This window comes from Neolamprologus brichardi, chromosome 5 (genome assembly GCF_056152115.1).
Source record: "Neolamprologus brichardi isolate AB-2024 chromosome 5, ASM5615211v1, whole genome shotgun sequence".
Taxonomy (NCBI): Eukaryota; Metazoa; Chordata; class Actinopteri; order Cichliformes; family Cichlidae; genus Neolamprologus; species Neolamprologus brichardi.
The window spans coordinates 25233923-25258682 of NC_142108.1; the positions used below are offsets into that span (position 1 = coordinate 25233923).

At 40.6% G+C, this 24760-nt stretch overlaps 1 protein-coding gene across 3 annotated transcripts in view; it reads left to right on the forward strand.

Moving 5' to 3' along the window:
* Positions 1-24521, forward strand: part of chd5 (chromodomain helicase DNA binding protein 5) — a 36957-nt gene extending 12436 nt beyond the window's left edge. The window contains exons 4-40 of one of the 3 annotated variants that reach the window (XM_006782922.3): positions 408-526; positions 1099-1340; positions 1435-1547; positions 1695-1821; positions 2127-2293; positions 3281-3499; positions 5059-5265; positions 5672-5883; positions 6277-6408; positions 6631-6739; positions 8034-8225; positions 8449-8649; positions 8866-9003; positions 9174-9295; positions 9877-10050; positions 10158-10299; positions 10494-10625; positions 10723-10840; positions 10955-11079; positions 11260-11506; positions 11708-11880; positions 12064-12238; positions 12746-12832; positions 12967-13055; positions 13426-13559; positions 14801-14945; positions 16451-16610; positions 16716-16795; positions 17010-17205; positions 17294-17383; positions 17489-17632; positions 18130-18238; positions 18440-18572; positions 18737-18932; positions 20099-20262; positions 20931-21084; positions 21676-24521. In XM_006782922.3, the coding sequence (XP_006782985.2) occupies positions 408-526; positions 1099-1340; positions 1435-1547; positions 1695-1821; positions 2127-2293; positions 3281-3499; positions 5059-5265; positions 5672-5883; positions 6277-6408; positions 6631-6739; positions 8034-8225; positions 8449-8649; positions 8866-9003; positions 9174-9295; positions 9877-10050; positions 10158-10299; positions 10494-10625; positions 10723-10840; positions 10955-11079; positions 11260-11506; positions 11708-11880; positions 12064-12238; positions 12746-12832; positions 12967-13055; positions 13426-13559; positions 14801-14945; positions 16451-16610; positions 16716-16795; positions 17010-17205; positions 17294-17383; positions 17489-17632; positions 18130-18238; positions 18440-18572; positions 18737-18932; positions 20099-20262; positions 20931-21084; positions 21676-21803 (5595 nt within the window). In that variant the 3' untranslated portion in view covers positions 21804-24521. The remainder of the gene's footprint in view (positions 1-407; positions 527-1098; positions 1341-1434; positions 1548-1694; positions 1822-2126; positions 2294-3280; positions 3500-5058; positions 5266-5671; positions 5884-6276; positions 6409-6630; positions 6740-8033; positions 8226-8448; positions 8650-8865; positions 9004-9173; positions 9296-9876; positions 10051-10157; positions 10300-10493; positions 10626-10722; positions 10841-10954; positions 11080-11259; positions 11507-11707; positions 11881-12063; positions 12239-12745; positions 12833-12966; positions 13056-13425; positions 13560-14800; positions 14946-16450; positions 16611-16715; positions 16796-17009; positions 17206-17293; positions 17384-17488; positions 17633-18129; positions 18239-18439; positions 18573-18736; positions 18933-20098; positions 20263-20930; positions 21085-21675) is intronic. The other 2 variants (XM_006782923.2, XM_006782924.3) reach the window with 2 other exon arrangements.
* The last annotated feature ends 239 nt before the right edge of the window (positions 24522-24760 follow it).

The window sequence follows — 24760 nt, forward strand, 5'->3', positions numbered from 1 at the left end:
AGAGTCTTTGTAATGGACATTTGCATTTCTCTCACCTTTGTCAGCGAATCTCTAGAGAAGTTCAGGGGGGTACTGCATGTGTAAAAATCACATTTATCAAAATAAGTGACCGTTTCTTTATACAATAATCTGACGATAATGAAAAATCGTAATGATGCCAAGACTAAGTTTAATATTAAGTCTCAATTGACTAATGGTAGATGAAATCGGGGAAGGGGTTTAACTTTTTAGGCTTGCTTTGGGAAAAAAAAGTGTCTGAAAATATACCGAAACCGTGAAAACATGGCGTGTGATGCTTTGTTTGTGGATGTGGAAGGGTAAAAGATTAAAATAACTTTAATGTTCACATCTCGTGTATTAAACATCATTAACATATGTGCGTTGATCTGTTATCTGTACACCCCTAGGAGCCCAAATCATCGAGCCAGCTGATGCACGAATGGGGTCTTGAAGATGTTCAGTATGGCTTCACCGAGGATGACTATAAAACCATAACCAACTACAAGGCTTTCAGCCAGTTCCTCAGGCAAGCATCTAATTTTGTCTGGATGATCTTTCATTGTGTTAAAGTGCTTTGTTTTGCCTCAGTTTCTCTGGACTGTCAAAGTCATTCTCTGAGAGTCTTCCAGCAAAACTCCACTGTGAGACTAGACTGTGTTGTGACGAGCAAACACTGCTCTTTTTGTTTGAGCTAGAAAGCTCGGCTGTTGGTATAAAGAGTCTGTCTCACCTGGGGCTGTCTGGCTCAGCTAAGCTTCTGCTCTGACAAAGTGGAGCATGAGCTCCTGCAGTGCCCCCTGTGTGTAGTCAGCTGCTTACTGGATGCCTGTGACAGCCAGGAGGCTCTGGGACTCGGAGCTCTGACCCACTATCTTTCACAGGCCAGCGTGCCAAACCTCAAGCTGTTGCCTGACAAATCGCAAACATGACATGCACACAGCAAAGCAGGGAGAATAAAACTTAAGGGGCAGCGGAGTGTCAGCAAATCAAGACCCAGTTCCCTCCAGTGCTGTGGGAAGTAGAGCTTCTATTAACAGGAATGAAGTGTGACATAATAAAGCTGCCATTGTTGTTTCATCTCCCCCTGGTTTTATTCAGGCCTCTCATTGCCAAGAAGAACCCGAAGATTCCCATGTCAAAGATGATGACAGTGTTAGGGGCCAAGTGGCGGGAGTTCAGTGCCAACAACCCGTTCAAAGGTGCATCTGCCACCGCTGTGGCCGCCGCTGTGGCTGCCGCAGTGGAAACGGTTACTGTGGCACAGCCAACGTCTGTCAGCAGCAGCCAGCTGAGCTCTCAGCTGGGGCCGATCAAAAAAGCCAAAACCAAAGAGGGAAAGGGTAAGACCTAGTAAAAAGCGAGATCATTTTTAAGAAACGATAGCAAGAATGCCATCTGATTAACAGATCTCGTGACTGACTCTGTGTGTGTCAGGACCAGGAGTTAGAAAGAAAAGTAAGACTGTGAAAGAAGTGAAGAAGAAGCCCAAGCCGAAGAAGACCAAATCAAAGTCGGGCCAAAGTGGGAAGAAGAAGAAAGCATCCTCGGTATGTCTTGCAGAACCCTTTTCCCTCAGCTTTCCCTCGAATGACATCAAAGCCACCGGCCTGTTTGCAGCACTTATTGTGAAAGTTGGTTTATCTTAATTCTTTCTGTAGCTCTGCGCTCCTTAGTTTCTGTGTTTGCTTTTCTAGAGTGAGGAGGACTTCCTAGAGGAGTCAGACTTTGATGACATCAGCATCCACAGTGCCTCTGTGCTTTCTGATACCTCGGGGGCCGCCACCAAGAAAAAGGCCCGACGTGGGCGGAAAAAAAGGAAAAGTATGTTTACTGTCTACTCTTGCCATGCTCTGCGGTGTGTTTTTCCCTCTAAAATCCCATTGAAATCCCTCAGAACCAGACTGTTTGATTTTGGGTAATGAGTAAATTAAAATGTATTTTTTTAAGCTTTATTTATTCTGGGAATGCTTTCTAAAGGCAGATGGTCTTCCACAGCAGCTAGTGTGCTTATACTCATTAAGAGGTTTTTTTTATATTGAGGATTCTATATAAAGCATGCATCCATGTCTATGTGATAAATATATGAGGGAACTGCCCAGGTTTAATTGTTCTGTAACCTTCTCCAGAGGAGGACGGTGATGGCTATGAGACAGACCACCAAGACTACTGTGAGGTTTGCCAGCAGGGTGGAGAGATCATCCTGTGCGACACCTGTCCCAGAGCTTACCACCTGGTCTGTCTGGACCCTGAGCTGGAGAAGGCCCCAGAGGGAAAATGGAGCTGTCCACACTGTGTAAGTACATTAGTTTGAGCAGACTGACACATTTTGTAAGGTGGTGACTGCCCAAGTTGGATTCATGAGAGTTATTTTTGGCGATATCTTGGATGCAGCTAGTCCAGGGCTATGCAACGTAACAGCCTGAACTGTTGGCACCGTCTTTAACCATCAGCTCAAGTTTGATGTGAATACGGAGTCAATAAAACGGGGTTAACAGAGAATACGTTTGTTAACGAGGCTGAACTCTTTTCATGTTAATAAAAAACTGTATGCAATTTTTAGTATTCATTTTTAGGAAGTCTTTTAACTTTTTCTTGCTGGTCAGGTTTTTCATCTATTAAGGATTGAAACTCCCTCAGAAGTGTTGTTAACACCTGCTCCGAAATCACAGGGATCAGGCAGAGAGATTTGTGCTCACTGTGAGGAAATCAGGTGATAAATAAGGCAAAAAAACATTATTATCCATCCTGAATATGTTTTGCCATCTGAGTTCAGGAAGTTGCTCTCAGGTCACCGTTACTTTGTACCCAGTGTAGAACAAACAGATTAAAATCCTTCATTACCTCAGATATTAGACAATTAGTGCTGACAGGCGTCATTCAGGTTATTTTTATTATTTTATTTTTAATGGCTTTTTATTCTTACGATGTTAGTTGACTTCTGCCTTGACGTGCAGCCGTGTTTGTGATTAGCATTTAAAGACTGTAGGTTGTGTGACTATTAAGAGGAATGTTTGACTTTGTGAGTAGGTTTTGTGTATAAGCTGCAAACAAACTGTGCTTTTTCAGGATTAGATATCGCAACCTGAATCCCGACTGTGCACAAAAACAGCCGAGAAATCACGCAATTAAGAACAACTGGACTGTCAGTGTTTACGATGTTTGTTATCTTAACTTTACTTTCTGCGAATATCTCTATGTTTGAAAAATTGACATAGAGTTAAACTGAATACGTATGCTTAGTTTTACTCCCTAACATGCCCACATCAACTGTGTCCTCTAGGAGAAGGAGGGAATCCAGTGGGAGGCCAAAGATGAAGATGAAGACGAGGAGGAGGCTCCAGGTGAGGAAGAGGATGACCACATGGAGTTTTGCAGAGTTTGTAAAGATGGAGGAGAGCTGCTGTGTTGCGATACCTGCCCATCATCCTACCATATCCACTGCCTCAACCCGCCGCTTCCCGAGATACCAAATGGGGAGTGGTTATGTCCGCGCTGTATGGTAAGTTCATCTCAGTCGCCGTAGTATTTGATATTATTTTGTTTAAAATGGCTAATAATTAGGCACAGGTTCATGAAAATGTTGTAGTCAGAACAACTGGACATTTTACGTACACTCATGATGGACATGGATGCCATGAATGGTACTTTGGGATTTCTGAACTGTTTTTTTTTTTCAGCATAAATGGTTGTACAGCAGACACTCTTAATGATTTTAAACAAGAACTGAGTGCACAAGTTTGATTTATTTTAGATTTACTATAATCCACACAGTGCCAAAGTGTTCTTGTAGTTTCTAATATATCCATATACTCTCAATGATATGTGGATAAACTTTAGCAAGTTGCATCTTGAGAGGACACTTTTGGTAGTCATAAACAATCCTATGGCATAATTCTGGCTGCATATTTGACAACTCTTCTTGGCAGAATTGCTAAAGTTAATTGGTTGGTTTCCTTGAAAGTACCCAGTTTTTAAGCCTACTTCACAAATTTTCAATAGTGTCGAGGTCTGTGTTTTAGGAAGCCCATTCCAGAAGTTCAGTCTTAACCCACTATATCCATTTCAAAGAACTGTTGTCATACTTTTATTTGTGTGCATTAGAGAAACTTGAAAATAAATACAAACTTGTGCACCAAAATCTTATTGTTTTAAAGTCAATAAAGATGTATGCTATCAATTCATTCATCATTCATCCTGGAAAAAGAGCAGTTAAAAAAATCATTAAAAGCCCAAAATTAGCATGACATTCATCTCCATGATGAGTGTAAGTGAACCTCAATTGTATATGTTTAGTTTAACATTTTCTTTGGTGGCAGCACGGTGGCACGGTGGTTAGCACTGTTGCCGCACAGCGAGACGGTCCTGAGTTCAATTCCACCATCTTTCTGTGTGGAGTTTGCATGTTCTCCCCGTGTTTGTGTGGGTTCCCTCCGGGTACTCCAGCTTCCTCCCACCGTCCAAAGACATGCAGCTTGTGGGGTTAATTGGATAATCCAAATTGTCACTAGGTGTGAATGTGAGTGCGAATGGTTGTCTGTCCCTGTGTGTTGGCCCTGCGACAGACTGGCGACCTGTCCAGGGTGTACCCCGCCTCTTGCCCTATGACAGCTGGCATAGGCTCCAGCGCCCCCCGCGACCCTGAAAAGGAGAAGCGGAAGCGAATGGATGGATTTTCTTTGGTGATTCTGTTCAAATTATTTTGTTTTTCAGTCTTGTCTTTTCTCTTTGTTGTTTACAAACGTGACACATTTACATCATGTTGATTTTAATTATCAGCTGTCACTGATACATAATTGAATGATGCATAAATATACATTGTTAGAGAGCCAGAGCAAATAAAGGGTGACCTCTTTCACTTTGATAAGTGTGCACACCTACAGCAGTTTCAGCCACATTAGCTTGTTGATGTTAATGTGAAATATGTGTCTTTTAGGAGGGCGATTGCTTGTCAAAGACTTTCATATTCGTCTTCGTATTTTTACAGAAACTCATTATTGTTACTTAGTCAGAAGCTAAGAAGAGCTGTGTGTGTGACAGAACCTTACTTTTTCTTTGCAGTGCCCTCCCCTCAAAGGAAAAGTACAAAAGATTATGCACTGGACGTGGGGAGAAGCTCCGCTGCCAGCCGAACCACCTACAGGACCTGATGGCAAGCCAACAGATCCGCTCACCAACCCCCCGCTCAAGGGCCGCCCAGAGAGGGAGTTCTTTGTTAAGTGGGCTGGCCTTTCGTACTGGCACTGCTCCTGGGTCAGCGAACTGCAGGTGAGATGCCAGAAGTCAGTCCAGTCTCAAATTAACATTTCTGCTCTTCTTGGCCAAAGTGTTCTCCTTGTTAAATATAGAAAAAACCGAAGGAGCCAAGGGAGGATTTTACTGGATGATCTATTACTTTTTAATATAATATTAGAAAAACACAATGTTACACGAAATCTATTTTTCAGTTTTTCATGGAGAAGTTTTCCTTCAAATGCTCGACAAAGCACCTAATTTATTTTACACAAACTTTTTCTTTATTAATATCAGTCTGGGTTTTTTGTAACTAATTAAGTCAGTTTCATTGTTATAGATGGAAAATAATATATTGCACCTTTTGTACCTGTTTTGCTCAAGGAGGTGCTTGAAGGAAACTTACAAAACCAATAGTTTTGCTTTGTTGCTGGTTGTGCAGTTGGAGCTGTACCACACGGTCATGTACCGGAACTATCAGCGTAAGAACGACATGGACGAGCCCCCGCCATATGACTACGGCTCCGGAGAGGAGGAGCTCAACAGTGAGAAGAGAAAGAGCAAAGATCCCCAGTATGCTGCGATGGAGGAGCGCTTCTACCGTTATGGCATTAAACCAGAGTGGATGGTTATCCACCGGATAATCAATCACAGGTAGCTGCTCACACAGACTCTCAGATCAGGGTTTTCTGGATGTATTTAAAATACCATAAATTTTATAGACCAGATATTCTAATAACAAAGCTAATGCTTTGAGTTAATTTGTACTTGTTGCCGTCTTGCTTTTACTCTCTCACCCGTATTTCTCTTTGGATAGATGTTATTCATCACCACATAGACAAATGAGGTTGTTGGTCTTTCGATTTTCTTGCTTTTCAAAGTAATTAGAATAATCTATTTTATTGCTTTTAACATTTCACAATATATCTGTATAACAGTTAAATGATCAGAAAGAAACATCTTCCATATGGCGGTTTTATATCAAGTTGTTTTTCAGTGTCAGTATGATAAATTTATAAAAACCTGCAGCTGTTTTCTGCTTTGTAGTTTTGATAAAGATGGTGATGTGCACTACTTGATCAAGTGGAGAGACCTGCCCTACGACCAGTGCACCTGGGAGGTGGATGATTTCGACGTCCCAGATTATGAAAGTCATAAAGCTTCTTACTGGGATCACAGGTTAGTTAACTGTATTTTGTACCTTTTTCAAGTAGGTTTCTCACGGTGTGAAGATGACAGTGAGAACACAGAAATCCCCTGCACACAAAAGTAAACAAAAGCATATGCCTACATCTGCTGCTGTTTCCCTTCATCCTCGCCCTCTGTCTGTGACAACCGTTAGAGTCATTTGTTGTGACATGAAATTGTTGCTTCATTATCATTTTTTTTCCTTTTCCTCAGAGAGCAAATTTTAGGAGAGGATCAGCGCCCTCTTGTGGTGAGGAAAGGCAAGAAACTAAAAGAGGACCATCCAAAAAGAGAAGTCCCTCCTGATGCCCCAATCATAGATGTAAGTTTGGATATTTGGGTCCACTTCTGCCAACTGAACTGTGTTTGCCTGCAGCAGGTTTTTGCAGCAAACATTTCAAAAGTAATGCTGTCGATCTAAAGCCACAATTTATCGTGGCTGATTATTCTAGAGTCTATATTTAAACTGCACATATACAGTACTGTGAAAACGTTATGAGTCACCCCTCATTTCTTTGCATTTTGCATGGAAAATGGTATATAGGTGCTACGAAATATGGGCTAAATGGAAATACAGAGTAAAAGTCAAAGAGTTTTTACAAATTTAATTAGCTTGATATGAACACCTTCATTCTTCCGGACAGCCTGAACTCTCTTAGGCAGGTGTTTCCTTCGGATTACTCCTCACCCCCTACCCAACCCTGTGGCTTGTCACGTGCTCCAGTGTTGTAATGTGGACATTTATGTGCTTTTTTGTGCAGAGGAGTTTTTTTGTTTCCTGTTCTCATGCTGTCCTCCCATAGGTGCCCAGCATGAGTAGAGGTCTCTTTTTTTCCTCTTGTACTTTTCCCATTGTTGTGCACTTTTTTCAGTGTTTTCTCTGTAACGCTGCCGATCTCCGACTGTATTCCCATGTGATGTCTTTGTTGTGTGTGTAAGTCGGGGGGGGGGGGGGGTCCTATTCCTCTGCGGGGCAACCTGCATATGGCCAATAAAGCATTCATTCAATCCTTCATATAATTTCTTTAAGGATAATTCAGGGATAGTTCTCCAGGCCTCTTGAAGGACATTCAAAGCTCTTCTTTGGATGTTGACTGTGTTCTGTTCAGTTCTTTGTCAAAATCTTATGGAACTTTTCTGCATTCATAATTTCAGCAGTTTTGACAAGATCAAACCACGATAGAGTTTTCACCATGTTTTACATGGTGAAGAACCAGATGCATCTCTCAGATCTTATCTCATGTTTTCCTGGATTTTTTCATATTTCATAAGGACATGACTTTTAGATACTGTTCATCTGCTGTTGGTAGTTTTTTCGGTCTCCCGCTTCTTGTTTTGTCCAACTGTTCATTTTTTAAAAGGCAAATTATGGGTTTTTGTGACAGATTGCTTGTAATGAAGCCCATAAAGATACAATTTCAGATTTGTCCTTTGCTAAGTTTTCTTATGTTTATGCTAAGGTTTTTTATGCTTAAATGATTCATAGGTTGATATTAAGTTGTTCAAAAACTACAAGATCTGGACTGAAAATGAGAGCCAAAGTAACAAAGTAAAAAAGCATTGAAAGACCTTCCGAAAGACTCTTACAAGATACTGCCTCCAATTTCTATTATCAGCCCACCATCAAGTTTGAGCACCAACCATGGTACATTAATGCCACTGGGGGAACGCTACACCCGTACCAGCTGGAAGGCCTGAACTGGTTGAGGTTCTCCTGGGCTCAGGGCACAGATACGATCCTGGCTGATGAAATGGGCCTGGGAAAGACGGTGCAGACGATAGTGTTTCTCTACTCGCTGTATAAGGAGGTAAGACTGAAAGACTGTCCTCTTTTATCTTTTCCATATTGCATTGCATAGATCACATTTTGGTTCTGTGGGTGTAATTCGTAAAGCACCTGTTAGTAATATAAATGGGAATATAAAGTTAGAGCTAATAATATTGTGCGTAAAAAGTAAAATGATGAACTGAGTTCTTCTTCGGGTGATGTATTTTATGGTGAAGTAACCTAATGTCTGCTGTCTCTGTCAGGGTCATTCCAAAGGACCTTTCTTGGTGAGCGCACCCCTTTCCACTATCATTAACTGGGAGAGAGAATTTGAGATGTGGGCTCCAGATTTCTATGTGGTGACATACACTGGAGACAAAGACAGCAGAGCAATCATCAGGGAGAACGAGTTCACCTTTGAAGACAGTGCAGTAAAATCAGGGCGAAAGGTGTTCCGTATGAAGGTAGTGTACCCCATGCTCATCCATGTTTTTCTCACCAAATCCAGGTCAAAATACTGTTTTTCAAGTGCATGCTTTTTGAAGCTGCAGGTAAGGCGGTTGGAATTGTACCAGCATGAAATAAATGATCATTTTACTTTGTTTTTAATTCATTTTATGCCTATTACATGCAGCACATACTAAATCATCGTATCTACCATCCGACCTGCTCCCTTGCAGAAAGACACTCCTATCAAGTTCCATGTGCTGCTGACATCTTATGAGCTGATTACTATAGATCAAGCCATTCTGAGCTCTGTCACCTGGGCCTGTCTGGTGGTAGATGAGGCCCACAGATTGAAAAACAACCAATCAAAGGTAAAGCTGCACCGCCTGCACTGAGATATATCCTATCATATGCTTTGGAAGCAGAAACAGCATCCTTTTAACAGAAAAAGAAAAATGCATGAGAAGGATGAGTAGAGTAGAGTGTACATCTCTTCATATGGCATTGACTTTCATCGTCTTGCACAATCTCTCGTGTTCAGTTCTTCAGAATTCTCAATGGGTATAAGATCTACTACAAGCTGCTGCTCACTGGAACTCCTCTTCAAAACAACCTAGAAGAGCTTTTCCACCTCCTTAACTTCCTCACCCCAGAGCGCTTCAAGTATGTACTGTCTCTTTTCTATCGTATATAATTTCCTACCTTTTTTTCCTCATGTATTTCATGCATTAAATTATGATATATAATGTTTTGAACAATAAAAAATACAAACAGGAAGAAAGTAAATGTAAATAACTTCATTATAAATAATTCTGTATAAACTGATTTTAAGTCTTTTTTAATAGTTCTCTAAAGCCAATGAAAATTCACCATCATCTAATATTTTTTTGCGCGTATAGACTCAGTTTCTGTGCAGCTCAGGTAAATTGGTATAGATTTTATGACTGATCCTCCTTATTGTCTCATAAGTTCAGCCCAGTAATGAGTCTTGTCCATTTTAAACTCCAGAATGACAAATTTCCAACATCACAGGCACAGCTAACTGACCAAAACACTTTTACATTTTGTGATGAGTAAGACTATCAGCATCCATTTTCAAGCAGTTTTAAGTCAGCACTTTGTACTGGAGCAAAAATAGATAGATCTCTTGTTTTAAATAAAATACATTTAAATCAAGAAATAGGCTTTTTTTTTTTAAATATAATTTCATTTCATTGTGTAATTCATCTCCATGTGACCTGCAGTAACCTGGAAGGCTTCCTGGAGGAGTTTGCTGATATCTCTAAAGAAGATCAGATCAAAAAGCTCCACGACCTGCTGGGACCTCACATGCTCAGGAGGCTGAAAGCTGATGTCTTCAAGAATATGCCTGCAAAGACAGAGCTGATTGTCAGAGTGGAGCTTAGCCCCATGCAGAAGTAAGCCTGAAAAAAATAAGCATTACCGTTTTGAAGGAAGCATGGGCAAAATAATTGATTGTGATTTTCATTTCTTCTCCTGACTCTATCTGACCTCTGACCTGCAGGAAATATTACAAGTTTATCTTGACACGAAACTTTGAGGCTTTGAACTCCAAAGGTGGAGGGAACCAGGTGTCCCTGCTCAACATTATGATGGACCTGAAAAAGTGCTGCAACCACCCTTACCTGTTCCCTGTGGCCGCTGTGGTAAGGCAGATTTACTTTTTTTGTTTGCAGAGTATCTCTTTAAGATGCTAAGGATTACTTATATCAACCAACACAGAAAACTAGAAAACTGCCCCTTTTTCTGAGTTCGGTTTAGCATGTTATTCAGAGATACTGTAGAAAGCAATGATTCTCGAGCTAATCTCCATCCTGGCATTGATTGTTTTATCTTGAAGGAGGCTCCTGTTTTACCCAATGGCTCTTACGATGGCAACCTACTGGTGAAGTCCTCAGGAAAACTGACGCTGCTTCAGAAAATGCTAAAAAAGCTCAAAGATGAAGGACACAGAGTTCTCATTTTCTCTCAGGTAACTCTCTTTCTGTGCGATGACAGTTTTATGTGATGAATGACATCAAAGACAATTTCAGGTTTTTTAGCTGTAAGGTCCAACGTTGTGTTTACAGATGACAAAGATGCTGGATCTGCTCGAGGACTTTCTTGAGTTTGAGGGTTATAAATATGAACGTATTGATGGGGGGATTACTGGAGGTCTAAGGCAGGAAGCCATTGACCGCTTCAATGGTGAGGGTTGTTGTTTTTTTTTTGTGCACTTGCACATTTGTCTCAGTCTGGCTTTCGCTTACTGACACACTCTTAAACACAAAAAGCAACTCGCTGCTCTGTTTTATGTCACAGCACCGGGCGCGCAGCAGTTCTGCTTCTTGCTTTCAACACGAGCTGGAGGCCTTGGCATCAACCTGGCGAGCGCAGATACTGTCATCATCTACGACTCTGACTGGAATCCTCACAATGACATCCAAGTACTGACTCCACATAGAATATGAGATGGATTCTTATTTTAATATTTAATTATTATTATTATTATTTATTTATTTGTAATTTGTAACAAGTTGAGCTTTAATTCTCAAGTAAAAAAAACATCTCTTTAATTTCACCTCTTCACTCCAGTGTCATGCCTTGTATCTTCCTCTTTGTTACAGGCATTTAGCAGAGCGCACCGTATAGGCCAAAACAAGAAAGTGATGATCTACCGGTTTGTGACTCGAGGCTCAGTGGAGGAGCGAATCACCCAAGTGGCCAAAAGGAAAATGATGCTGACTCACCTGGTGGTGCGCCCTGGCCTGGGCTCCAAAATGGGCTCCATGTCCAAACAAGAACTGGATGACATCCTAAAGTTTGGAACTGAGGAGCTTTTTAAAGATGAAATGGAAGCAGCACGAACAATGGGTCTGTCTATGTGTATACTGACGTGTGTTTCCAGGGTTGAACAAAAGCATACCCATTTTTATTGGGGTTTGTCTATTCATAGATATTCCTGTGCTAGAAATCTTTTTGTATAGATTTCTATCAGCATTTCTAAGCTTACACACTTTTTCTCTGCTCAAAAGCGCCTCCGCTCGTTATTAAGTAAAAGCCTCTCATTAACAGGTGATAACAAAGATGGTGAGGAGGGCAGTGTGATTCACTACGACGATGATGCTATCTCAAAGCTGCTGGACCGCAGCCAGGATGCCACTGAAGACACAGAGATACAGAATATGAATGAGTACCTGAGCTCCTTCAAGGTGGCTCAGTATGTGGTGAAAGAAGAAGATGGAGAGGTGAGATTTTAACCGTCTTCACATCATGTGACATCGTGATAATTGGGGTCGCACACACAAAATCTGTAGATCTCATTTATATCACAGTTCAATTATTTTGCTCAATACGCTACCTTCGACATGTTTAAAATAGGCCTTGTTTTAGAGGTACTTACGCATGTGTCCTAATGTGCTATTATTCAGGAGGAGGTAGAGCGAGAGATCATTAAGCAAGAGGAGAACGTGGATCCGGACTACTGGGAAAAACTCCTTCGCCACCACTATGAGCAGCAGCAGGAAGATCTGGCGCGAAATCTGGGCAAAGGCAAACGCATCCGAAAGCAGGTCAACTACAACGATACGACCCAGGAAGACCAAGGTAGGCTCAAGAGACACACAGCACCTCCCTATCAACAGCAGCATGTCTGCCGAGTTTTATTAGAGAGACAAGAGTGTGGCATTATCTCAAAATGGGATCATTTGGGTGTATCCTCTTCATTGTAACTCTTAGAATTCATTATACTGCCCTAAAGCTCACTTGTACCTCATGCATTTATGTAGTTTTATCAATGGGTGTTAAAGCACCCCTTTTTGCAGTAATTTTGCATGCTCAGCGTCCTGTCGATTGTAGTTGTCCTGCAGTTGAACTTTTATTTAAGAGTGAATAAAGACTTTAAAGCTCATTGTAGCTTAGAGTACACTCAAAGTTAAAGTGATTGTCTGCCATAGTTGCCAACCCTCACTTCACTTCCAGAGGCCTGAAGTGGTACAGTATGTGCATGCCCGACTGTAGTGGTCTGTAGTAATCTGCAGTGCCATGGCGCCCTCAGGTGGCCACCAACAGAAGCGAACGCAATGTACTGTTTCTCTTTGATGTGTGGCTCAGAATGGCAGGATGATCTTTCAGACAATCAGTCGGAGTACTCCGTGGGGTCCGAGGACGAGGACGAAGATTTCGAGGAGAGGCCTGAAGGTAGGCGGCAAAAAACACGATAAGCCACATTTGAATATAAACAAAACAGATTCTTACTGTATTGTTTCTGTCATTATACATGTCCCTACATGCGCCCATCTTTCTGACAATGGACTTTGTTTAATTCTACGTAGGAGGACGCAGACAATCACGTCGGCAGCTCAAGAGTGAGAAAGACAAGCCTCTTCCACCCTTACTGGCTCGAGTTGGAGGCAGTATCGAGGTATGAATTCCAGGAAGTCCTCGCATATCTTCAAGTGTATTGGCTTACTTTAATTGTTTGTCTTACCAGATCATTTTGTAATCAGTCACTTTAGAATATTTCCTCATTTGAAGAAAATTTGACATTTTTGAGCAGCATGTCAGGAAGCATCACTGCTCTGCAGCTGAGAAATGAGAAATCAGGATCAATAAATTCTCACCCTGTTATTACATTATAAAACATATATCCACAAGTATACTTTAGAACTGTTTTAATGTACAAGGGAATACTTCTTATGTCTTTCTACTGCTTCTTTCTGACTTTTTGAATTCATAACCTCTTTATCTAAAACATCTCTACTACTCTGTTTTCTCATTATCGTCATTTCAAGGTCCTTGGGTTCAACGCTCGTCAGAGGAAAGCCTTCCTTAATGCCATCATGCGCTGGGGCATGCCCCCTCAGGATGCTTTCAACTCTCACTGGCTAGTTAGGGACCTGAGAGGGAAGAGTGAGCGCGAGTTCAGGTGAAGCCCTAATATTATTCATTTTTCAACTATGACACAAATAGCGTTATTTGAATCAGTTGTCATTTTGTTTTCACACAGTGCAATTTTTTCTCAAGAGGGGCCTGTCATTATATTAAGTGGCAGCTCTTGGCTCTTTCATCAACTGTTTACACTGTTTGCTAGCCCATGGCAATGCTCCAGATTGCTCATGTCACGTTGGTAAAGGTCGGCCTTGCCAATTTCACTTTAATTTGGAGCAGTGGGAAAGAAAATGCCCACAGGTTGTTAAAACTAAAATTTTATGCCTGCAAATTATAACACGTCACTCCTGTTGCTGCTATTGCAGCCAATAACACTATTGGCAAACCTATTACTTTGACCTTGTTCTCAATCAGTTAGCTGAAGTGATGGCATTATGTTTTACCTATTCAAATACCCCCACAACACTGACATAATGAGCCAGAGGTATGGGCTACGTGTGACATTCGGCAGCACACAAAGCGACTCACTATGCTGCATTAGCATTTACTTCAGCTGTCTGCTATGTGTTGATAGTTTCTTTAATAATTAGAGATGACACATCCTATATGTAGTTAGGATGGGGTATTTTACTAAGCTTCATTAAACAGATCAGAAAATGTTAACCTGGAGCTTACATGCTGATGTAGTGTAACAGTGCACCTGTCTAGTTCACGGTGGCATCTGTGTAGTTTCAGTTTCTAATAGATGTTAAAATGTACAACATGGTGAATAAGGCAAATCTAGCATGAAAGGTAGGGTATGTATGTGCTTCCAGCAACAAACATCTTCAGCACTCGCTGTGGTGTTCGGACCGTGTCGAGCGTGTAATAAAAAGCCCGTGAAACGTATGTAATCGTCTTTTCCTAAAGAAGAAGCTTTGATGCTGTCAGGAGAGTAGTTCGGGCAGAGTGAGAGTGTGATACACTGACTGAAAATGGGTGTCTCACACTAGGTTTTTTTCTCATGATGCTGTTATTTGGGGAATTCTTCAAAATGTCATGTCGTTTAGTGAGCTGCACAGCAGAAACATGTTTGAGTTCAGAGTGATACATGGCAGTGTGTCACCTCGAAACGGTGAGATTTCTGCCACCAGGGTGTGCATTCTCGAATGACATTAAGATGACAGGAAAGGAGTGCATGTCTGAAAACAAGCTTATTGCTACCTCCCTAGTCGTTAGTAGAGGTTTGAAAATGTGAGGTTGTGCTGGTAACCTTATAGAAATATTTGTGTTCCTTAGGGCCTACGTGTCTCTGTTCATGAGACATTTATGTGAGCCGGGGGCAGATGGAGCAGAGACCTTTGCCGATGGAGTCCCTCGCGAGGGCCTGTCTCGTCAGCATGTTCTTACCAGGATCGGAGTCATGTCCCTTGTCAGGAAAAAGGTACCGATTATTCAGCCAAAGAAATTTTCTTCCCTTGCTGGAACATTGAGATTAGAAAAAGTAGGTCAGCCCATCTTGGAAGCAGCCTAAGCGGCGGCGTGGGGGTAATCTTTGGTACAAACTTTTGCCTGCTTTGAACATCATGCATATTCCAAAATAAGATGTTTTTTGGAGATTTGTAGGCAGTGAATACATCTGAGACTGAAGTGAATGAAGATTTGTATGTAAAGTGTTTAGAAAGGTTAGAAAGTTACTAAATACAGTTTCCACAATAATATTCGCCAATGTAGGATCACAGGCTAATACTACTTTTTCTTTATATTATACAGTACTGTGCAAATCTCTTGAGCCACCCTTGATTTCTTACTTTCTTACAATTCTTACAAATGGTCCTTTACAATAGTTTAACCATTTAACACTGACCTATGAATAATTTAATCATAAAAACACACCAAACTCAAGGGATGGAGGGACCAAAGAAGTCATATGGATGGCATCCAGATGAAGAGACTCTCAATGACTTCTTCAGTCACTTGGAAATCACTAAAAGTTTGATTTTGTTCATCTGGACTTTGTTTCCAGATAAACAGAATGAACTTTCTGGGATTTCCTTACCTGAATTATTGATCCCGCATCGAGATCTTGACTCACTTGGGCAAGAACTGCCTAAAACTGGCATGTGAGTACAAGCAAACAGCACGTACATCACTCTTGGATCAGTGATGAAATGTTGTTTCAAATTTCTGAGGTCCTTCAAGAAGCCTGGAAAACTATTCCTGAACACTACTTAAGTAAATTAGAACAAAGCTGCCTAAGAGAGTTTAGGCTTTGTTGAAGAATAAAGGTGATCATACCAAATATTGACTTTCAGGCTCATTTGAACCGTTAACCTTTCTAACTGTCTGTCTTTATATGTTTCATTTTCAAATAGGTTAACAGGTGTTTTAATAAATTGTTGCACCAGTTTTAACAACAAAATATAAAGAAGTTATGACGAGCTTGGGACTTTTGCACACTACTGTATAAAGCAAATAAAAATGGCTATATTAATTAATTTATTAAAATCTATACATAGTAAACTTGTAGCCTTTATTTGTAGTATTAAAGTAATTAAAAGTATAACATTAGTGTATTACATGCTCAAGTACTACAGATAGAGACTAGCAAGTAGCTACAGCTGGCAGAATACAGCTCTTCCCTTATGAGAGCTACAGTTTAAAATTAGATTTTCTATTAATGTTTTTGTGCATGGCCTGTGGCAAATAAAGTTTTTAAAAAGTGTTGAAAAACCGAGTTGCCATGATAACTAGGCTAAGTTTGAAGTTAAAATGAGCTGGTCCATCTGGCTTGAGCCAGAATTAATATTTTACTAGTGCTTAATTATGCTACATGTACTTTATAATTTTATAATAGAGTTCTTCCTAATGCCTTATATAAAGAAAGTAGGACAGTGAAAGTATAGGATGTTCTTTTTATTACAGTTGAATCTCTTTTCTTTACTGTAGGTGCAAGAGTTTGAGCATGTAAATGGGAAGTTAAGCTCTCCTGATCTGATTCCCATTGGAATGGAGCTGAAGAAACTGAATGAGAGTGTATCCTCTGATCCCAACACGCCTGTGCCAGCCAGCCCTGTGGCTACTCAGCCCAGCACTCCTATCCCACAAGGTCTGCTTTGATCATGTTCTGTTTTCCTCTAAATGTTAAAGTAAAGTTTGTGCTGTATCACTTTGTGACTGCAAATGAGCTGAGTTGTTGTTTTCTGGAATGCAGAAAAAACTGAGTCTTTCTTGGGTACTGCAGAGGACAAGGAAGCCACAGAGCCAGAGAGCAAGAAACTGTCAGAGCAGGAAGTGAGTCCTTTTTTTCTCTCCCTTTAACCACCACTTTCTTTCTTTTCTCCTTTATTGTCTTGTCCATCATCTCATGGGTCATCACACTGTAACCATAACTCATCATTCTCAGAAGACGCTTGTCAAACTCCGACACCTTTTAACTTGTCTTTTTTTGCCCTTTGCCGACTCTATCCTTTCTCCCTCTGTTGTCCTGTCTGTTTTCCCTCGGCAGGCTTCCACTGTTGAGCCAGCATCTGCACCCGAGAAGGCAACTGACAGTGACGAGAACAAGGGCAACTCAGAGGAGAAAACAGGAGATGAGAGGAACAGAACCGAATCGCCCTCCACAAAGACGGAGCCATCTGCTAACCCAAAAGAGCCAGCTTTCAAACAGTCCGAAGCGCAATCCACTATCACCTCACCTAAGAGTGAGCGGTTTATGATCTGTGTACTTCAGATTTTACTCATCTGCAAGGCTGTGCTTTGTTTATTCATTCTTTTTTCTTCTATCCTCAGTGGAGCCATGCAAAGAAACCGAAAAGTCCTCGGAAAAAGGAGACACTGATTCTCCTCTGGCAAAAACTGAAGACAAGGAAAATAAACCAGGTAAACGTGCTATGACTCCTTAAATTAAAGATGGAGGATTATTCTGCTATATACACCACTATATACACCACAGATATTTATTTTAATTAATTGTAACCTTTGCAGATGATGTAAAGAGTGAAGACGCATTAGAGGGTCGAATAAATGGAGACAAGGACACTTTGGACGAGATGGACGAGAGCAGGAAGGAAGACAAAAATGGATTCAAAGCAAAGTTCATGTTTAATATTGCTGACGGAGGTTTTACAGGTAAGAATCAATCCGATTTCTGTTATTTGTCCTTAATATACCTGATGCTGACTGACCAGGTGTCACCTGGAGTACTCTGGTCACATTCCTCCTTCATATCAACATATGAGATATGAGATAAAGCTGATCAATTAGATTCTGAGTTCACAAAGTCACTGACAAATGTTGTGTCACTGGGAGAAATTGTCACTTAAAACCTCATCATAGAAGTCTTCTGAGTCTGATTTTCTGAGAATATCCATATCGTCAGACTGTAGAGGGAAGTCTGCACCTTGTAAATAGATATTCTTTCTCTTCCCACTTTTCCTCCCGTGTTTTCTTTGGTTTACTCAGAATCTCTACTGCAGGTTATTTCAGGTGTCACACTGATTTATCTTTGTTTTGATATAAGTTTTGTTTGTGTTTATATGCTCTTATTTCTCTTTACGTGTTACAGACATATGGGATATTACTTTGTATTTTTTGTAAGAACCCTGTTTTTATTTTTACGCCGTCAGAGCTGCACACCCTCTGGCAGACTGAAGAGCGAGCAGCGCTGTCTTCTGGAAAGATGCATGACATCTGGCACCGTCGCCATGACTACTGGCTGTTGGCTGGCATCGTGACGTATCCTTTCTTCCAGAGTGAGGAGCGAGAAGCATATGGCAGAGCAATGTAATTACTTATGACAGAAGTAGCTGCGGAGCTGATATTTACAAAATGTGAGGATGATGTAAAACTACGCTTTCCTGCTTCCTCTTTATTTGAAGAATTTTATGAGGTTTTTCTCGCTCCCGTTTGCTTTCTTTGACCGTGAATTTATCTCAGACATGGCTACGCTCGCTGGCAAGACATTCAGAATGATCCACGTTATGCGATTCTGAATGAGCCTTTCAAGACTGAGATGCATAAGGGCAACTACTTAGAAATGAAGAACAAATTCCTGGCTCGCCGCTTTAAGGCAAGTGTGGAGTTTTTTGTTTTTGTTTTTAAAAAACCCCCAGAAAAATAACAATAACAAATTTTTCACATATTACAATCTGAATACAAATGGAACCAGTTTGCATCTCCCTGCTATGTCTGCATTTCATACACACTTCTCTTTGTTACTTTGCCTCACTGTAGTTGTTAGAGCAGGCTCTGGTGATCGAGGAGCAGCTGAGGCGGGCGGCTTACCTGAATATGACCCAGGACCCGAGTCACCCTGCCATGGCACTCAACACTCGCTTTGCCGAGGTGGAATGTCTGGCCGAGTCCCACCAGCACCTGTCCAAAGAGTCTCTGGCTGGGAACAAACCTGCCAACGCCGTGCTGCACAAAGGTCCGCAGCCCAGTGTCAAAAACAGCAACAGTTTAACCTGGCAAGATTCAGCTACCCAGTGCTGATAAATAGCTTTTTGTGATGCAAACTAACTGGTTTGTTTGTGCTTTGTTCTGTTTCAAATCAGATGCAGGAAGAAATATTAACGTGAAACTCCCTAAAATCTTCCTAGAATTACCAGCACTTCACTATTTTTTAACTGAGACAGTATATTTTATGAAATAAATAGTATTTGTGTTTCTTTCACAGTGTGCTGTGTTGTTAGAATCAGAATACTAATACCAGAGTAAATGATGTGGTCACAGTTGCTCCAAGACAGTAAGAACACTAAGGAACAAGTTAAAACGCCAATATAAAAAATTACAAATGTTGCAAACAATTGCAAAATAGCTCCAATAATACAAACAGCTCTACGTATGTCATTCAGTGGTGCATTTAGGTCACCTCAGTCTCTCACTGAGCGTGCTCCTGTGGCTGGCCAGCGTGTCATGGAGTGGGTGGGTGGGTTAGAAGAGATTTATAACACGTGAAAAAAACGTCTGCAGTTACACTTTAAAAAGTCTTTTTTTATGTTATTTGAAACAGTGTCAGTGTCATTTCACTAATTACTAGTACACAAAAGCTATTTTAACCTGTTAATAATATATGCTTTGTTTCCAAATGGAGACAGCAGTCAATTCCATCCATCCAGACAGTAAACAAGATGCCAAAGGAAGCATTTTCAGATATTTCCACTCCACTGTTTTGTGAAGAGCTTCTAAAAGGCAGCCAGTAAATATCCTGTTTGACACAGTGGCTTCATTTTATGTTAATTTGACTCACCATTAAAACATGCTTACAGTGATTAGTAGGATGAAAGTTTGGGAAGAGGCCAAAGACTGATTGAAACTGAGGCGTTAAAATGTTATCGTTTCAAAATGATGCTGACTGTGACGCTCACCAATTTGTCTGCCAGCGAAAAATGTTTTGGCATTTAGTTCTTGGCACTTGTTAATTTCAGGTCCTGGAACAAACAAATTAGCTTTTTTTAATTATTTGAGGTTCACACTAATTATGTCAAGGGTGTTGGAAAAGTTTTACATGCATTTTCCCGACATTTTATCGAAATCATTCTTTTAATACTAACATAAGTGAAACTGCTCTTGTGTGTGTCCGTGCTCTTGCAGTGCTGAACCAGCTGGAGGAACTTCTGAGTGACATGAAAGCAGATGTGACACGACTGCCCAACATGCTGTCCAGGATCCCACCGGTGTCGGCGAGGCTGCAGATGTCTGAGCGGAGCATCCTGAGCCGCCTCACCAGCCGAGGCAATGAACCTCCACCGCAGCAGGTGAGACGGAGCGCGGTTGTCAAGAAGATCGGGTGGTTTTAGAAAGCTTAAAAAAATGGAATTAAAGTTATTTGAGCTCATTTCTTGTAAAACAGGTTAAGGCTCAAAAGTGGGCAACTTGGCTAAGTAAATTTAAGAAAAAGGAAAAGCTGTGTCCCAAAACCTTTGAAGTTCTCCGTTGTCGCAACTACACAGCCACACTATTCCTTTGAAATCTCAAACTTAGGCTCGCTATTCCCCACGGAAGATTTCCCTCAGGTGCGATATGGGGAAAGAAAAATCTCCCTTAAGTTGTTTACTTTCACCACTGTGCTCCACATTTTGCTCCCAGAGGAGAAAAAATTGTGTCTTTACTTTCCTCTCTGCTGTATAGTGTGTATTTTGTTCTGTTATACAAGGGATCATTTCAGCCAAGTAATCTCTGTGGCCATATGCTCTGACAGTCTTTTTTTGGTTGTTATGACAACGCTTTCCTGACCATGACACAGTCGACACACTTCCCTCCGCTTTTATCTGTCTTTACTTTGCTGGTGTAGAAAGAAAAAAGCCTTGAGTTGCTCTGTCAGAGAAGTTAAGTGCTGTATAGTAGAAAAAACCTCACACTGAATACCTGCTGTAATCACAAAGATGTTTACAGCAGGATGACTAATCCTTTGTGTGTGTTTCAGCCGTTTAGTCCAGGTGGGTTTGGCTGCTCCCAGATGTACAGCGGCAGTTTTGGAGGTGGATTCAGAGGACCAGGCGGACAGCCTATGGTTAACTATAGTCAGATGCCCTTAGGACCTTACGTCAGCGGTAACAATCAACATTTTGCACTATATTGTATGTGACACACAACACAGGTGGCATTTCAATTTCATGTGCAATAGGCTGAGAGATTACATGTACAGTAAATGATGTCACCTTGGCAAATGTGCAATAAAAAGCTACAAGCAAAAGTCTACATATGTTTGCAGAAGCACTAGTTTTCATTGTTAACTGCTTAGATAAGTCAAGTGATTGTTAAGGATCATTTTAATTAATCAAGAATCCATGTTAATCAACTTATTGTCATTGTTCTTGCCATCCTTACTTAATGCTAATAGGCAGTCATTTAAGAGTAGAAACATTAGTAGAAACCCACAGGTTTTAAACAGTCACATTAAAATCTTCCCACATCCCTGCAGATGTCCATTGTGCACTTTGGCCTATGACCTAGCTTTATAAATAGCTGGTCATAGAGCTTTAATTTGCCATAGAGCTAATTTTTGTTTTGTTTTTTAAGAAAGATTTAGAAATTTACTGACCTTATTTTGCCTTTAAACAACTGTCTCATACCATCTGGCAAAATTCTCATTGTGCTTTAAAAATGTAAACATTCACATTCATATTGTTTCAATGAACCACAAAAAAAAAGATCTCTTCTCTTTTCAGTCTCCTCTAATGGCCCCCCACCCCCCACAAGCCATCTGGACAAGAAGTCACTTGACTCCTTGAGGGACGTGGCTACGCCTGACCTCAAATCAGGCAAACCTAGTGATGTCATCTGTATTGAGGACTAGACCAGCTCTGTAACACTGACCTCAGGTCAGAAACTCCCAGGGATGGAATCTCAATGGATGACTACTGACCAACTCCTACGCCACTCTCTCCTTGTTCTCTCGCTCCTTCCTAACTCCAGATCTAAAAGTCAAGCTCTCATCTCTCTACGGATAAGGCAATTAACTTTTTAATGCAGACGTATGTATCTTAACAATTGCACTTTTATCTTTAAAGAATCCTATAGAAGTATTTCAGTAGATGTTTGCTTTTGTTTACCTGTGATGGAAAGCTGCAGATTAGGAAGGAAAATGGAGCAGCTTCTTTGAAAAGAGGAATTTTTTTTTTCTTTCGCTCTGCACTACAGTGGAAGACTCGAGCAAGTTGGTGGCACTGAGTTCCTGACGCGCTTGATTGGGGCTCATTCTGATTCTGGAATGTGTGTTTTATTTGCGCCAGCCTCAATTCTTTTCATCTGCATACACTCAGTTGCTTTTACTCATCTGCCTATTTACTGTACACTGTGACTGTGCTCCCCCGGAGCTTGTCCCCTGTGAAGAGTGGAGTCGTCGAGGATGTCTACAGTCAAAGCTTGATAAGAGATTGCTTTTTGAAGGCCAGTATTGTTATTTTAAATAAACTTGTGTTTTGTCATTCATGTTGTAACCTGTGAAGAAAATATTGATTTGAAAGCATCAAGAACTATTAACATGTATGCAGTAGCTGGACACAGGCTTTTGGAGAATCCTCTAAAGACTGCCACCTGCTGGTAATCTTAAGAAAGTAATTTCTGCTAAACCTGCAGGGAGACTTGACTGCAGTACCTGGGAACATTGGCCTCTTGTACTGTATATACTGAGAGACTGCTGTTTATTTTACCTCACATATGTCTAATGATAGTGAACACATGTAAACATACATGGATGAAATCAGAAGCCTGGCTTAGTGTTGTACATGAAAATCAAGTGAGAGAAACTTTGGGAGTGGCAAGAATGATTTTTAATGCATTTTAGAGAAGACTGAGTATTTCTGTGTATGGTACAATATTTGTGATTCTTTCTATATTTGAATGTTAGTAGTGGCTGTAGAGCTTAACCCTGGGGCCATGACCGGTGGGACTTCATTGTAAACAGGGACCCATCTGGTACATCCACATACAGGGCTTCAGTGTTACCGAGACCAGAGTCCTGAATGGAGGGTGGAGTTTTATCCCTCTTATATCCCAGGGACTTTCCCAGTTCCCTTTTAATTGTTAGGACTAAATAAGAACACATGTGCTTATGGTGCAATGTCACCTCAAGTTTAACATTTGATGCAGACTGCGCTTTTGTTTGCTTCTCTTTTTGTTGAGGTTAAATCTAATGTTTTTGGTCACTTGGTGCCATTAAAGGATATGATCCAGAATGATTTGTTCTTGTTGCAGTGCATTTCCTCCGCAGAGGTTAAGACTGTAAATTGTGCTGTTACAGTCAAAGCTTTTCATTTGAAGTAATATTCTCTGTGTATCAGCATTCGAGGACCATCATTGCTCTTAGATGATGTCGTCACTTTCAGCCTCCATAGTAACAGTGTACGTGGTCATTTATTGCTTTACCTGGTGATAAGGCTACTACATGTTTACTCATTCCATCTACTATGTTGTGCTAAAGTGACTGTGCACCTGGTAAAACAGTCTTTTTATAAATTCACACGTATTTAATTTTCTATTAACACACTGCAAGAATATTAGGTCTAAATGTACAAATCTTTATTGACAAATCTATCTTTTTTTTTCTTTTTCCAATGATATGTTTGTATTATGATTATTATTATGCCATTGCCAAGGCACTTATTTGAAAATGCTGAAAGAATAATTGCTATTGACTAATCTAAAGTGAAGAAATGGTGATTTATGGTGAGTGTATATCCTTACTCTGTTTTTTGCCAGTTCAAATGGTTGTCCTTAGGTGCTCTCTTCTGATTCCCTCTTCATTTTTCCAGCTTGTATCGCACTCATCGTTTCTCGAAATGCTTTGACTTAAAAGTCAAATTCAAAACATTACAATTTGGAAAGCATCATGAGACTAATCTTGAGTGCACTACGCTTTTTTAGTGTGAATCGATGCTGTTTCCGTTACCGTTTTTGTTCATGCCAGCAACTACTTGACCATGACATGGATGGTTGACAGACAGAACCTCAGAAACATGTAAATACTTGTTGAAATTGAAAGATTTTTCAGAGATAAGTCCATGTCATATAGATTTTTGTATTAAACTGAAAAAGATGAATGTTTACTGGATGGTGTTGCCATAGAACTGCTATGTGCACCGTATGTGCTCATCAATCAAAAACTTGTCCTTTTCCTCTGGAACTGTGACCATGAGATGACGTCGAAAAACACAATACTTCACTGAAATGCAATCAAACTGAAGTCAGTATGAATGTAATGTCTGTTAAAAAGGCTTCAGTCTAATATTACCAATATGTTAACAATGTATGCACATGCTTATTAATGTGGCTTCAAAAGCTACCAAAAGACCCTGTTAAAAGGCACCTTTGTTGCAGTGAATGCACAGCATGTGAAGCGTTTGATGGTTCACTTTTGGGAGGTGGTGGTATATCAGGCATTTACAGACAATGAGCGCCAAGCAGTGTTATGGTACTGATATTTGTGCTGTATAGCAGTTGAATGAAAAAGTGAATTGTCATCTTTTTATTTGTATTCTGTGTATTTGTTCAATGTGTTTTAATAAATCTTCTGAACAACAGAATATTTTCTGGTCAGTTCTTGCCCTGTACTCAGTCTGGAGACAGCTGAAGAAGCATGCAGATAAATAACTGAGCTGAGGATTTCATAATCAAAGCGAATGACATTTGTCTACACTTCGCCTCACACATTACATTGCGTTCATATGCAGCGACCTCTAGCACATGTCACAATGTGCATGAGCTTGCAGAACTGCAAATGTGATTATAGTCAGAAATAGAAATACTGAAGTA